The sequence below is a fragment of the Bos grunniens genome, chromosome 17 (assembly GCF_055505025.1).
Source record: "Bos grunniens cultivar Pamir isolate PY7600 chromosome 17, Bosgru_T2T1.0, whole genome shotgun sequence".
Classification (NCBI taxonomy): Eukaryota; Metazoa; Chordata; class Mammalia; order Artiodactyla; family Bovidae; genus Bos; species Bos grunniens.
This window is the reverse complement of record NC_141181.1, coordinates 51295532-51311548: the sequence shown is the minus strand read 5'-3', so window position 1 is coordinate 51311548 and position 16017 is coordinate 51295532. Positions and strand designations below refer to the sequence as shown.

The following is a 16017-nucleotide window of genomic DNA, read 5'->3' as shown; positions in this document are numbered from 1 at the left end:
AGTCTGAGGAACAGCCAGCAGGGCCGGGTGCAAGGTCAAGCTGAAGGGGAGGACAGAAAGGGGTGAGGTTCGGATGGTACGGGCCTCAAGGGCCAACATAAGGCCTCACCTTGACTCGGAGGGGATGGTGTGGGCCCACTGCCGGGCTTTATTTAAGCAGAAGAGGCTGATGCTCTGATTGCAGATTTCATGGGATCCCTTTGGCTGCTGTGCTGAAAAACCTAGCCAGGGAGCAAAGGTGGACACGGAGATGTGCAGGAATCCAGGTGAAACTTGATGGTGCCTTGGACCAGGGTGGTGGCCCTGGGTGTGGAGAGAAGCTGGATTCTGGGTACATTTTTACTTTTGTGTTTTTCGGGTTATTTAGTATCTTACATTTATCTGTTTATTTATTTAGCTGTTCCACATCTTAACTAGGGCACAGGGGATCTTTGATCTTCATTGCGGCATGAGGGACCTTTTTTTTTCTAAGTTGTAGCATGCGAAATCTCTTAATTGCAGCATGAGGGATCTTTTGTCCTGGAATGTGAACTTTAAAAGTTGCGCCCTGTGGGATCTAGCTCTCTGACCAGGGATCAAACCCGGGCCCCCTGCATTGACAGCGTGGAGTCTTAGCCACTAGACCACCAGGGAGGTCTCTCTGCATATATTTTGAAGATGAGGCCAAAAACAAAAGGTCCCACGTGGGAAGTGAGAGAATCAAGGCTGACTCCAAGGCTTTCGGCCGCGGGAGCTGGCAGATGGAGAAGCGATGGCCTGAGATGGGAACGTGGTGGGAGGAATGAAGTTCTGGGGCAGGGGCAGTGATGGGAAGTCAAGCACTGGCTAGAGTAAGCATGACTTGCCTTTGAACACCCGGGCTGAGATACAGAGCTGGCCACTGGATGCTCAAGGCTGGAGTTCAAGGGGAAAGGCCTGGGCCTAGGATATAAATTTGGGAGGGGCCCAGACAAAGATGGCATTAGACGTGTGAGATCGTGTGACCTCAGCCAGGAAAGGCTTTAGTGCAGGGACGTGCCAATGGCCAGCGGTCAGGGAGATAAGGAGACACCAGCATCTGAGTTCAAGAGCAGCCCAAGAGACCACACATCAAAGTGTCTCGAGAGTCCTTCTAGCAGCTTCCAGAAAAGGTGGAAGGAACTTCACCCCAAATGCCAGGAAGCAAGTACAGGTTGGGCCACTCCTATTCCTTCCTCCTACCCAGCACGAAGCAATAAATCGGGGCACAGGAGGAAACGATGGGGTGGAGGTGGGGGAAGGAAGCCAGACAATGAAGCCAGCTGCGCCCAGGGTCACCAGGGGCCCGGACCTCTGGGTTCAGGGAGGTTCTGAGCAGAATGACTCTGAGCTTCAAATGTGGGTCCCAGGCACCCCTGGACAGGCTGTAATTCGCCAGCTCCAGGGCCCCAGAGAGCCCCAAAGCCAAGAATGAGCTTTTTGGTGTTGGTTTTTGTTTCTCTTTGCATTTCAGCTCCCATGGCCCCTCCAAGGGCCAGTGGAGGCCAAGGTCACATCTGAACCAGCGGGTAGGAGATGAGGTACATAAAAGAACTTCTCCTTTTTTTTTTTTTTTTGGCTGAGTCCTACCTAGAGTTGAATTCTTTGCACTCTAAATGTGTTTATGGGGACAAAGCTGCTGGATCTCTATGGCACAGAAGAGGGGTTGGGGGAAGGGGAGTAGATGCTCTCGTAACCAAATTCTCTAATTCTAAGATGATGAGCCAGAGAAGTCAGCCTTGTGGCTGAAACCTGCCTTGGGGGGCCTCTCTGCCCAGGGGCCTCTCTGCTGCTGACCAAGCGCATAGGATCATGCTTCCAGGCACCAAGATCCACAGTCACTGATGGAGCAGACGTGCCTGGGCCCAGGTTCCAGCAGAATAAAACTGCCCAAGGGAAAATGAAAATCTTCAACAAGCAAGTCCTTGACATCCACGCACTTCCATCCCGTTTGCTACATGTTGAAGTCATAACAGGATGATTCCAGATAGCCAAGCTTCTCTAAATTCTAGCTAACCACATGGGTCACAGAGAGAAGGCCTGGCAAGTATGAGTCATCCTAGGAAGGCTTGGGGAACATGTCATGAAATGGGAAAAGCCAGGCACACTGAACCCAGGTCTCCCACACTGCAGGCAGACTCTTTACCATCTGAGCCTCCAGGGAAGCCCTCCTGAGATCCCCTGGAGAAGGAAATGGCAATCCACTCCAGTACCCTTCCCTGGAAAATTCCAAAGACGAGGAGCCTGGCAGGCTACAGTCCACGGGGTCACAAGAGTCAGTCACGACTAAGCGACTTCACTTTTTCTTTCTTTATTTCTTTCTTTAGGTGCACTGAACACAGCCCCGGGCCAGACCTCCAGAAAGCCAGACTGCAATACGACACATGGCCACGTGTGTGTATACACACCCCAACACGCTTGGAACACGTGTTACCATAGGTGTCCACATGTGTAACTATACGCCCAGCATGTGCCGACACACATGTGAACCCACGCATATACACATGGATAACAATAATACGTGTGAACCCATGTGTGCCAAGAACCAAGTGTGGGCACGTCAATGTGTGTGTACACATGTGTTCATGAGCATACATACATATGCTGTCACAAAGACACTGTGCCCCCATGCCAACACACAACATGAATGTGTGCATGCTTCAGCATATGGTCACACACAAGTGTGCGTGGGTGCGTGCCAACACATGTTCATGTGTCATACGTGTACTACCAGCACACGTATACATACATCAACATGTATATGCAGCACACTCTCAAACACACACACTGGTGAAGCAAATCCATGAGAAGCAAAGAGGGAAACAAAAATAACTGACACTCAGGGAAACTAAAAATAGCCCATGTTTTTCAGCCCTGGCTCTGGAGTAGTGGAAGCCGCCCTCTCACACACCAGAGGGGTAGGAAGCCCCAGGCAGGAAAGAGGAAGAAAAACACAACAAAATTGGAACACACCTGCGACCCCACTGCCCCCTGAGAAGGGAGTGCATCCCCTGCGATCTGCGGCCACAGGTCAAGTCTACAGCCTTATCCTCCATGGCCAGAGGCAGCCAGATGCAGTCAGCCCTCAACACTTTGACACCCTCTGAGACACGACCCCTGGGGCTTTCTGGAGCCCCAGACAGGGGACAGGGAACAGAGCTGGCCAAGCAGACCCTGCAGGACAGCAGGGCCACCCTGAGAATCGCTGGGACCACAGGCAGCTTCCCTTGGCATTGGTGATTCTAGAGCCCCCCCAGGCCTATCGGACAGCCATGGAGGGAAGGCGTCGGGAGGCACCCTGCACTCACAGTTTGAGGGAGGTGATGATCAGGAGAAAAGCCTGGGAAGGACCCCACCGCCCCACTGTGCAGGAAAAGGACAAGGGACGGTGGACCCAAGCAGAGACCAGGGGAAGGGTTTGCCCTGCCTCCAAACACCAAGTTGAGCTCTGAGGGATACGGAGAGTGGTGAAGAGGGGCCACAGGCAGCAGCCCACCCAGCTAGAATCTGGGGCTGCCGCTGCTGCGGTGCGGCCTGCGGCAAGTGTCTTTTCGGCTCTGTGCTTCCATTGCCCTCAATAAAAAATGAGGAAGCTATTTAGATACTAAATGAAGCGAATGACTGCAAGTTCAACACCTAGAAGGGTATCTGGTGCTTAATCAGTGTCTACGATCGTTATCTCTCCCCAACCCCCACCTCTGAACTGACACAAGAAAGAAATCTGCCAGAGGGCGAAAAGCAACTGGTGGCTTCCAGGTGGTTCCGTGGTAAAGAAATCACCTGTCAGTGCAGGTGACACAGGAGATGTGGGTTTAATCCCTGGGTCAAGAAGATCCCCTGAAGGACGAAACAGCAACTGGCTCCAGCATTCTTGCTGGAAAATTCCTATGGACAGAGGAGCCTGGTGGGCTACAGTCCATGGGGCCACCAAGAGTCACACACGACTGAGCACTTACGCCTTGGTGAGAAGCAACTGGGACACAGCATGGTGTCCTAAAGGTTCCTTGGGTGGCCCTTGCAGAGGGAGAGGGGGTAAAAATAGGGAGGCTGAGAGTGGGGGTGGGAAAAGGCCAAGGAAGAGCCCAACCTCAAAGCGCTCAGGGTCTGTTCATCCCACCATCCCATTGTGAACCCAAGCGCTGATCTGGTCCTGGGGTCACTACAGAGAGAGTGACAGGAGAGCCCCCACTCCTGCCCACGAGGGAGAAAGAAAATGCACAAATCAACATGTAACATAAGTGGCGGGTGGCTTTTAGGGATGTGAGAGGTGAGCTATGCAGATATCTGGGGGGCGAGCCTTCAGAGCGGTGGGGAAGGGAAGCCAGAGAGTTTGGTGGAACCAGGCTCAGTGGGCTCAAGGACACTGAAGACTGGACACTGTGGCAGGTGAGCAGGGGGGCCAAGGCAGGGGGTGCAGTGAAAGAGGCAACAGGAGCTGGATCATGGCAGGGAGGTCACCACACTGACCTTGGTATTCACTCAGAGTGAAATGGGGATACCTTAAAGGGCTGTGAGCAGAGAGGACACGTGATCAGGTTGTCTATGGAGACCAGAGATGAGACTACAGCATCAGTCCAAGTGGTGAATGGAGGAGGCCAGAGTGGCAAAGATATTGACAAGGTGTCAGAATGCAAATATGTTTTGAAGGTAATCCTAATAGATTTTGCTGATGCAGCAGATACAAGGATACCACAAAAGGCATCCAGGATAACCCAAGGTTTGTGCTTGAGGGAACAAATGGAGGTGTCATTTATTGAGCTGGGGACACAGGTGAGGGAAGAATTTGGCAGCTGGAAAAATGAGTGGATAAAGCACCCAAGGCTGATTCCAACTATAAAACTTTAAAGATGGCAGAGAAGGAGCTTCCCTGGTAGTCCAGTGGCTTACAGTCTGAGTTCCCAATGCAGGGGGCCCAGGTTCGATCCCTGGTCAGAGAACTAGATCCCACATGCCACAACTAAAGATTTCACATGCTTCAACTAAGACCCGGCACAGCCAAAACAAATAAAATCTTTTTTTAAAAAAGAGAGATTCGGTTTCCCACTTCCCCCACCCCCGGCCGTGGAGAAGGCTACCAGGTCCATCACTACACGCAGTGGCCCAGCAGATAAGCCCCTTCCCCTTGGCCCAGCAGGACCTCCCCTGGTGGACCAGAGACAGCCAGTAATTTGGGAATACATGCCCAGAGACCTAGCCCAGGGTTTCTGGTCCATACAAACAGAGAGGGCCACGCATGCCAGGCTCCATTCGAGGCTATGGATACAAGCATGCCCGTCCTCCTGGGATTTGCCTCAGACTATTTACACACACACACACACACACACACACACACACACACACCAGCAAATTACTCTCTTAAGCTTTTGTTTCCCTAACTGTAGACGATGACAATGGAAGGTGTGTCCCAGAATTCTCCCAGGACTAATTGAGATGATTGACATTTACCAAGATGCCTGGCACGTAGTCATCCTTGATTACACTCCTAAATGTGTTCAGTCTGAATACCTCTCATCCAACCCTCCCCACTGGTGGGGAGAAAGGAGAAGAAATGAGTCTTCTTCTCCCTCAAGGCCTCTCCCAGGGAGCTCCATCCACAGGTCCCCTCAGCTGTGAGCCTCCCACACTCTGTATTGAACTCATCTGGCCATTCTTTGGGGGAAAGCTATGGATTCATAACTAACCTTTAACTAAACACATAATACATGAATATATTCTCCTTGTTTAAAAAGAAAAAGTCTGGGGGTTTGTGGCTAAGACTCCACACTCCCAGTGCAGAAAACCCAGATTCAATCCCTGGTCAGAGAACTAGATCCCACAAGCCACAACTAAGAGTTTGCATGCCGAAACTAAAAAAGCTCTGCACGCTGCAACTGAAAAAAAAAAAGATCCCATGGGCCAAAATTAAGACCTGGAGCAGACAAATTAATAATTAATTAATTATTAAAAAAAAAAGTATGAACTTCACAGATAAAGCATGTTTCCCCCCACCACACCCCCAGTTCCCTGAATAACCACTTTTGTCAGTCTGGTGCACCCTTCCACACCTTTTTCGGTGCTTTTACAAGCACTGATAGAAATCTAGTAAAAATACAGAATTTCATGGAGTGTTTTTTTTTTTTAACACAAAGAACCTTATGGCTTTTTTCAATTAGTCACATGTTCGTCCGCTTTGCTTTTCTGTGCCCAAATATATAAAGATCTTTCTCTATAATCTCTGCCCAGAAATCCACTGGATAAAAGACTTCTGCATTCCTTCCTATTCCCCTATTGAAGTGTAGACCCAGATTTGTGGTCAGGATTCCTGACCATAACTGCCATGAGCTGTGTGAACCCTGACATGTCTCTGGGCTTTGTATGCCTCAGTTTCCTTATCTGTAGGAAGGAAAAACACCACAACAGCTTACATGAGTGTGATAACCTTCAAATGGGAAAACGGGTACATCCAGGGTTACACACATGTCATCACCTTTGCACTTCATCATCTTGACAGGAGGCAAACTAGATCTGATTCCTGCCTCAGAGCTGAAGACACAACCCCTGGCTCAGAGGTGAAGTACCTGGCCTGAGGTCCCCAGCAAGCAAAGGGCACGCCCAGGTCTGCAAACCCTGAGCTCTGGAAACTGACACCAGTTTCAAAACGAGTGCAACCCCATCAGCAACCTGAGAAATGTAAATTACACGCATCAGATTAACCCGCCAAAATTATTCAAGATGCTAATACACTGGTCATCACCAATAATGGCAGAGATGTGGGGGAGTGAGTAGTTTCATACTCTGGATGGAATTATAAATGCTCTTGATCTTCAGAAAGGTCATTAGGCTGTGACCAAATTCAAAACGGACAGACCTTCTGGTCTAGAGGTTTCTCTTCTAGAAATGCACCCAGTGGAAGTGGTGATCCACATACACAGAAAGGTATGTATGAGAAAATTATCAGTCAGTGGAGAAACAGGTAAGTGTACAGTATTCAAAGAAATACTATGCAGCAGTGAAAATGTGACAGATATGGAAACATTTTCAAATGGTATCTGTGAATTGAAAAGCAAACTGCAGGCTGTTTAGACATAGTATAGTTCAATACGTGTAAGTATATATTACTATGTCTAAATACACATCCATGATGTGTATCTCTATAAAAGTCTTCTTACAAAGATAATCTGATGATAGTGGTACTATCGAGAAGGGGAATAAAATGAGCGAGGGGAGAGACCCTGTTTTCCCTCAACTTGAATTTTTTTTACAAACAAGAATGCATGTCCTGGGGCTTCCCTGGTGGCTCAGTGATGAAGAATCCACCTGCCAATGGCAGAGACACACAGTTTCGACCCCTGTTCCAGGAAGATCCCACATGCTGCAGAGCCGCTAAGCCCGCGCACCACAACTACTGAGCCTGCGCTCTAGGGTCCAGGAATCGCAAGTAGTGAGCCCACATGCCACAACTACTGAAGCCCGAGTGCCCTGGAGCCCCTGCTCCGCAACAGGAGAAGTCACCACAATGAGAAGCCCGTGCACCGGAAAGAGGGGCCCCTGCTCGCCGCAACTAGAAAGAAGCCCTCACAGCAGTGAAGAGCCAGCACAGCCACAAAACAAATAAATAAAATTACATTTTAAAAAAGAAGAGAAATAGTTTCTCGGTTAAAAAAGAATGCATGTCTTTTATATACATGGACTTCTTTCATTAACCCCAAAGCATAAAACAGTAGAAATCAAAGCACAAGTCCTCCCATTCAAGTTGTACATGGACACGTGCAGCCAAAGCAAACACCAACAGGCCATCCCTTCCTCTCCTAATGTACTATTCACTCAGTCTCCTGAACACACACTCTTCTTCTGACGGAAGGCTCTTGGCCGGAGCTTCGCCTGAGCTGTCCAAGAAGCTGGCACAGGCTGGGCTCGCCTCCATGTCTTCACACCACTCAGCCACAGACCAATCACCTTTGGGATATTTATGGTAGATGCTGGGTGACTCTCCCTCAAGTTTAAGCCTGGAAATCTTAGCTCCGGGACAACTGAGGACAGTGGTGCTTTCTTCTCTGGAAGCCCAGAGGAGGAATGAGAAATTAGGTAGGGCATGCATGTGTGCATGTACATTCACACAAACACATACACATCCTTCTGACTGCCATAAAAAGAAAACACCTGCATTAAGTCCAAGAAGGGCTGGGTTGACAAGATTCTTCATCAACTATAAATTCCACTCATTCCCCATCCCCCCACCCCCAAAGTAAGAGGCTCTTGCACAGGATCACGACAGGGTTCACCATGCATACAGACACGAGTGACCATCCCTCCAGGGCACACACAGCACAGAAACTACAAAATTGGCAGGCGTTTACAGCCAGCTTTCACTGAGATAAAGCTCTCACAGCTACCTTTTTTTTTTTTTTCTTACAGCTACTTTGTAAAGCAAAGCAAAAACACCCATTGGCCGCCATGGGATAAAAAGAAGCAGTTCTGTTGCTCTGAGGTCTCCCCACAAAACTTTTTCCCGCCACTTCACAGGCAAAATTAAAAAACCACTAAGAGGAACTCAGAACTCAATGTCACCATTGGCCAGGACCTCCCTGCAATCAGATTACAGGACTTAATGGGACAAGATTTGAGAACAAAACAAAGGACATGCTGTGGCCAATATGACCCAGACAACCACTGACTGGCCCAGAGACCTCGAGAAAAACCAGAAGGGTGTTGCTCCATCTTTAAAGCCAAAAAAATGGCAGCCGGGTCTAAGCAGATACAGCCTTCATTCATTCATTCATCTCTCAAGCATCTTGCATTGGGCATGGGGCATGGACATGAAATGTGACCCAGTCCTCATTCTCAAGAAACTCGCCTAAAGTAGGGGGAAAGAGCAATCAATTAGCAAGTGACAAGAGCCACATCTTTATCCCAGCTCTGCATCTTGGCTGTATCTGGGAGGCGCCAAGGTGAGCCTCAGTTTCCCCTCTGAGCCCTGCAGGTGCTGTGGCCTTGGCCTCAAAGCCCTGAATGGTTTTAGCTTGAATGTGATACTCTGGAATCTGCCTGTCCTTCAGTAACTCCAGGCTCATTCAAACAGGCTGCCCAGACACCCAGGGCAGAGTCTGCCGGTCTGAAGGCCAGCCGACAGCCTTAATTTGTCTCCCTGGTTGAAAGGGCAGTGGTGTATAAGGTTAGGATCAGAGGAAAACCCTCAGGCTGTGGGCTCCTGAAGGACCCTGTTTATGCAGCCTTGGGCTTATTCCTGCCCATGCGTGGATCTGGGGAGTAAAGCAGCTTATCACTGCCAATCTGCATCAGGAAGGCAGCGGCAGGGGAGGAGAGGGCAACCCATTCTGCCTTTAAAGAAGAGGTCTGCAAGGGGAGGTTTTGGAAGCAGGGACAAGTGGCGGCCTGGGCACCCATGTGAGCCTCACATGCACATGCTTGGAGGGTTCCTGTCCGCCTGCGCTCACAGGAAGCAAGCAAAGTGCAGTGCCGGTTCTACCAGACACCGTCAGAGGCTGCTGTACGGTAGGCAAGAAGCATGGAGTCTGCCCCAGGGCTTCTCCTGGCGGCATCAGAAACACGGCCACACTCCACGCCCGCCTTGGACCCCGAACCCTTCAGGTGAGGTCAGGCTCCCAGGTGGTCTCTACTTCAGGCTTTCCCAACCCCAGTCAAGTGCCTCCAGCAGAAGGCCCTGGGGGGCCTCCTTGGCCCCCAAACTCAGCCTGCGTCCTGAGTCGGGGAGGTTCCTGGGAAAGATGGCCAACTGGCTTGCCTCATGCCCTCTGGTCTCTCCGGTGCTCAGGGGCCCGGGCCCAGGGCACGCGGATCCCGGCACCAGGTCGCCAGCCCGCCGGCTGCGCGCCTGGCCTTCCCGGGCGCCCAACGCCCTCCAGCCTCGGACGGTATCCCGCGCATGGGTCCCAGGCCAAGCCCCTCACCCACCTTGAGGACCTGCTGCTTGATGATTGAGGGCACCATCACGATCATGATAATGCCCAGCACGGCGAAGAGGAGCCCGATGAAACCCAGCGCCGCGGTCACCCGGCGCGCTCTAGAGAGGTTGCCCATGTCTGCGCGCCCCGGCGCCCGCGCGGTGCTCGCGGGGTTCCGCGCCTGTGGAGGGACCGAGACGGGGACGGAGGTGATAGAGGCAGCGACTCCGAGGACGAGGCCCGCAGAGCACGGAGGAGCGGCCCGGCAGGTGGCCAGCGGTTTTATGCGCCATCACCGGGGCGGACCGCCCCCCGGGACGCCCTGGGCACCGGGATCCGGGCGGGCGCGGGCGAGCATGGGCGAAGGGGCGGGGCCTAAGTTAGTAAGGGGCGTGCCCGAGGCGGGGCGCGGATCAGACGGTCCGACTGGGGCGGGGCCACCGCCGGGAATCCGGCGCCCGAGCTTCCGTTTCTGGCTGAGGGAGCCCTGGGGCCCTCGTGGCCCGCGTGCAAAGTTGGACCTGGCTCCCCTCCACCTCCTAACCCTTCCCCGCTTCCTCACTCCCACCTGCTCCCTGCTTATCCCTTTCCATGAGCACCCCCATCTTCTCCCTCCCCCGCATCTCTCTCCCCCTCCTCCTGCTGTCTCCCTCCTCCTCCTCCTCTCATTTCGCCCCTCCTCCCCTCCCACTTCCTCTGTCCTGACCGTCATCATTTTTGGTATTTAGTAGAAATTTCCCAACTCTTGCAGGAACTCCAGAGCTTCCCCCCCCAACCCCGCACCCACCTCTGCGTCCTCAGCTGGCCCCACCCCATCCCACCCCCCCCCCACACACACACGTGCACACACATTCTATTCCAGCCTCTTTCTCCCTGGAACAAGCCTAGCAGACTCCTGCCTCAGGACCTCATACTCCCCACAACTTGGAATTCTGTCCGCCCCCAACCCGCACCCAGATATCTGCCCCGCTTCTTCCTTCACGACTGCTGGGGCCATCTTATCGGAAAGGCCTTCCCAGCCACCCTGTGTGAAATAGAATAGCGTCAGCTCTCCCCTCACCCTTATCAAGGGGCGCCACCAGGCATGTGCCACATTCATTTGTTCTTGCATTGTGACCATCGCCAGGCCCTAAAATGCTACGGGGCAGCTCTCTGCCCCCACCCTCCCCTCTCAGTAGCTTGACGGCTGCCTGGCTAGGAATGTCTGCTCACAAGGAACAGTTTAGAATGAAGCGGTGAGGAGCCTTCTGGGAGCCAGGTTCTGTGCTAAAAGCCTTTCCCACACCGACTCCATTTTGCACATAAGGAAACAGGCACAGCAGGTTAGGTCAACAAATCCAAGTGTCTGCTTTCTAATGAACAGGAAGACAGAGGATGGGCAAATGAGGAAATGAAGGATAGATTACTGACACCCCCTCCAAAATAGTAAAACATGGGCATGTGCTCCCCTGCAGTCCTCCATGAGGCCCCCCCGCCAACCTGCTCAGAGTGCCCGCAGCACCCCCACCCTGCACTGATCCTGGAACCCTGATGTAGGTCAGTCCCCTCATTGTCTAGTTGAGGGTCACGCGGGGATCCCCAACACCTGGGTAAGGCAGCCCAGTCCCTGAGGGCTCAGAATGAAATTCTTCTTCAACCCTGGCAGGAAGCAGCCTTCTCCCAGGCCCATCCTTAAGCAACAGCCTGGCCTGAGTCAGTATGTATCAAGCAGCTGCTGTGACTGCCTTGCCTAGCACTGTCTTCGCCTCGGGGGACCCAACATTGTCCAGGTTACCAGAAGCAGAGACCCAACCCCCGACCTAGATCAGGGTAGCTGGGGCAGAGGTGGCTGGATCAGGTGTCTGTGGTGTCATATGGAGACAGGCTCCAAGAAGTCCTTACTCCGGGGTTTCCTACCGTAGGGTCCTGGGAAAAGTGGCTTGGCCCTTTCTGCACCTCAGTTCCTTCACCTATCAAATGGAGATAAGAAGAGCTTCTCTCCAGGATTTCCTTGGCAGTCCAGTGGTTAAGACTGCACCTTCCAGTGCTGGGGGCTGTGAGTTTGATCCCTGGTGGGGGAACTAAGATCTTATATGCCTCCCAACCAAAACATAAAACAGAAACAATATTGTAACAAATCCAATAAAGACTTTAAAAATGGTCCATATCAAAAGAATACTAAATACATAAATAAAAATAAAAGCCTCTCTTCAGGGGCTGTTGTGAGGATTAAATGAGTGGGAAGATGTAACAGGACATAGAACAGTGCCCCAAGATGAAAGCACCACAAAGCTAACTGTTCTTGTTACTGCTGCCCAGAGGTCCTAACTGTGCTGGCTTCTGCCCACCTTTTTGCCTGCATCTCCCAACCTCACCAGCTTGTTCTCTGTACCTCAGGCTCCTAGCCCTTCTTTCTGTTTCTTAAACAGCTTATTCCAGCCACAGGGCGTTTGCATAAGCTATTCCCTCTGCCTGCCCTTGCCCAGGTGTGACTCTTTCTCCTCCAGGTTTCACTTCAAACCTCACTCCTTAGAAAGACCTTCACTGTTGAATCTGTCCAAAATGAAACTCCCAACCCACCAGTCACTCTTTTTTTTTAAATTTTTATTGGAGTATAACTGCTTTACAATGTTGTGCTGGTTTCTACTGAACAGCAAAGTCAATCAGCTGTACATATATGTATATCCCCTCTTCTGGATTTCCTTCCCATGTAGGTTTACCATCACTCTATCAACCCACCCCATTTTATCTGAAATTGTCTTCTTCATTTATTTGTTTGCCTCTTTCTCTCTCCAGCTCCCAAGAGAGACAAACTGGTCTGTTTTTGCTCATGGATGTATTCCCGGCACCTGGAACAATGCCTGACATCTCGTACATATTCATTAAAGGCTTGAAATAATTACTTCTTTAATTAATCGACCAATTCATTAATTAGTTAATATACTTGCCTTGAATTCTTTAAGGCCTTCAGCGGCCATCAGCTCTGGGGATTGCCTTATGTTTGCTGATTTTTGGAGTTCTTGGAAATTAATTAACTACAATCTGGGGTCTGTCCTCATCCTGACACCACCCTCTTCTTTGATACCCAGCTTGCCTCAGCAAGGACTGACTCGCCTTGACCATCTCACCCAATCTAACTTTCAAATCTTCAAGGTCCAAATGTACGTGACGCTTACCCAAGAGAGCCCCCAAGGCCGCAGCAAGAGTGTTTTCATGTCACGCCACACTGTCACTTGACAAGAGAAAGACAGAGATGAAAGGATATTTGAGACACGTGACCAGCCATGACCTTGCTAGGGGGTAGTCACATCCGATGGGGGGAGGTGGGCAGTGACCTAAGAAGTTGGAGAAAAGATGTTCCATCATGTTTCAGGGAAAGGCTTTGCCAGGACAAGGCAAGACAAAGATACAGGAGAAAAACAAAGATAAAAGACAGTACAATATTATCAATCCTGAATATTCACAGGAAGGACTGATGCTGAAGCTGAAGCTCCAATACTTTGGCCACCTGATATGAAGAGCTGAATCATTGGAAAAGACCCTGATTCTGGGAAAGATTGAAGGCAGGAGGAGAAGGGGGTGACAGAGGAGGAGATGGTTGGATGGCAACATCAACTCAATGGACACGAGTTTGAGCGAGTTCTGGGAGATGGTGAAGGACAGGGAAGCCTGGCATGCTGAAGTCCATGGGGTTGCAAAGAGTTGGACATGACAGCAACTGAAAAACAGCAACAAAATATAATCAACATCGATTTCCGAGACATCCTGTAAACACCAAGTCAGACGATGTTCCTCCTTAGCTCAAAATCCTCCCATGAAGAAAAGACAGTTGGTGAGAGTGTCGACAAAGACGTGGAGAAATTGAGACTCTCATACACTGCTTGTGGGATTGTGCAATGGCCCAGCCACTGTGGAAAAGAGTCTGGAAATAGCTCTTCAAAAGACTAAGTAAAGGACTTCCCTAGTGGTTAAGAATCTGCCTGCCAATGCAGGGGACCAGGGTTTAATCCCTGGTCCAGGTGGATTCCACATGCCTCAGGGCAACTAAGCCCCTGGACTACAACTACTGAGCTTATGCCCTAGAGCCCAGGAACTGCAACTACTGAAACCCATGTGCCCTGGAGCCCGTGCTCCGCAACAAGAGAAACCACCAAGTAAGCCTCTGTGCCACAGCTAGAGAGTAGCCCCATTCGCTGCAATTAGAGAAACTTCGAGTGCAGCAGTGAAGACCGAGCACTGCCAAACACAAATTAATTAGTTTTCTAATAAAAGACTAAACACAGAATTACCATAAGTCCCATTGTTCCTCTGCTGGGGATACACAAGAGAAATGAAAACTGTGTCCACACAAAAATTTGCACACGTCAGCACTATTCACAATAGCTAAAAAGTGGAAACAACCCAAATATCCCCCAGCTGATGCACAAATAAATAAAATATGAAATATCCCACAATGGAATACTAGCATTAAATAATGAAGTGCTGACACAGGCTGCAACAAGGAATGAGTTTGGAAACATTACCCCAAGTGAAAGTGGCAGTTACTAAAGACCATGTACTTTGTGATTCCATTTCTGTGAAATGGCCAGGGTAGGCAAATCCATAGAGACAGAAAGCAGATTGGTGTTTGCCTGCGCTTGCAGGGGAGGGGAGGCGGGGCAGAAAAAACCAGGAGTGACTGCTAAGGATTCTTTTTGGGGTAATAGAACATTCTAGAATTGATTGTGGGGCTGGTGTACAGCTGTGTGAATACTAAATTCATTGACGTGTACACTTTCAATGAGTGAGTTGTATATGATATGAACTATAGCATCATTGAAGTATGTGTCAATAAAGCTGTTACAAAGCAAACAACAACAGAAGTGTCCTATATTTCCCACCTCACTCAGAGTAAAAGTCAAAGTCCTTATCACAGCCCACAAGCTTACCCTCATCTCCCTGACCTCGCTTTCCCCTCTCCCTCAGCACAGACAAATAAATAAATAAATAAACCTACCTCTGCACCTGGGCTTCCCAGGCAGCGCTAAGGGTAAAGAAGCTGCTTCCCAATGCGGGAGACTAAGAGACTCATGTTCGATCCTTGGGTGGGGAAGATCCCCTAGAGAAGGGCATGGCGACCCACTCCAGTATTCTTGCCTGGAGAATCCCATGGACAGAGGAATCTAGCCAGCTACAGTCCATGGCGTCGCAAAGAGTCTGACAGGACTGAAGCAACTTAGCACACACGCACACACCTCTGCAGCCAGGTTGCATAGCTGGCTGGCTTTGGGCAAGTCACTTAATCTCTCTGTGCCCTGGCTTCTTCCTTATTTAGGCAGTACAGATCCTCTCAACAGTGCCCACTGCCTGTTGTGAGTTAATCCTGGTTACATGCTTAACATGGTGCCAGCAATACAGGGGATTAACACTCCGTGCAGGCTGTCACATGTTGTCTGCTCCACCCCAGCCCAGGTAGAATCATTAGTCCCCAGAGCAAAGCATGAGAAGTGTTGCTGGGAAGCTGAATGACTTGATTCAGAGAATCATAGGCAGTGAGTGGCAGAGCTGGGATGGAACAAAGTTGCTTGGCTCCAGAGCCCAGATGTGACTTACTACTCTCTTTGCTGAAGAAAGAGTGGAGAGAGGGAAAAGAGGAAGTAGCTGGGTAGATGGTGGGAAGAGTGAGAGAAAGCACAGAGAAGAAAGAAAAAGCCAACCAGGAAACAAAAACTATCACTTTGGGCCACATCCTGAGCCTATGTCACTGCAGCACGTGGGATCTTCTTTGCAGGATGGGAACTCTCAGTGGCGGCACATGGGATCTAGCTCCCTGACCAGAGGTCAAGCCCCCGGGGGCATCCTTCACTGGGAGTGGGGAGTCTTAGCCACTGGACCATCAGGGCAGTCTATCACTCAGTTGATGAACACCTACTGTGAACACCTATTATGTGTCAGTCACTCTGTTAGTGACTAGGGACCCAGCAGTGAACATGACAAAGCTCCCTGGCCTTGTGGATCTTCTGTTCCAGGAGACAAGCAAGATCAGTAAATGGTAAACGTAATCACTGGTCAATTATATAACATGCCAGGGCTGCACTATTCAATATGATAGCCATTGACCATGCATGGTGACAGGGCACTCAAAATCATGTTTGCCCCA

At 50.4% G+C, this 16017-nt stretch overlaps 1 protein-coding gene and 1 long non-coding RNA gene across 5 annotated transcripts in view; one reads left to right on the top strand and one right to left on the bottom strand.

The window, feature by feature from the left end:
* SCARB1 (scavenger receptor class B member 1) overlaps window positions 1–10251 on the bottom strand; it is a 93280-nt gene extending 83029 nt beyond the window's left edge. For all 4 annotated transcript variants that reach the window (XR_015144429.1, XR_015144430.1, XM_086347283.1 and 1 more), the window contains exon 1: window positions 9910–10251. Coding sequence is in view for 2 of the 4 variants with exons in the window: in XM_086347283.1 (XP_086203409.1) it covers window positions 9910–10035 (126 nt within the window). In the remaining 2 variants the exon portion in view is untranslated. The remainder of the gene's footprint in view (window positions 1–9909) is intronic.
* LOC147355331 (uncharacterized) lies at window positions 9105–14740 on the top strand. Its single transcript, XR_015144431.1, has 2 exons — window positions 9105–9585; window positions 12675–14740. It is a non-coding gene; the product is annotated as an uncharacterized LOC147355331 (long non-coding RNA).
* Window positions 14741–16017: the final 1277 nt, after the last annotated feature.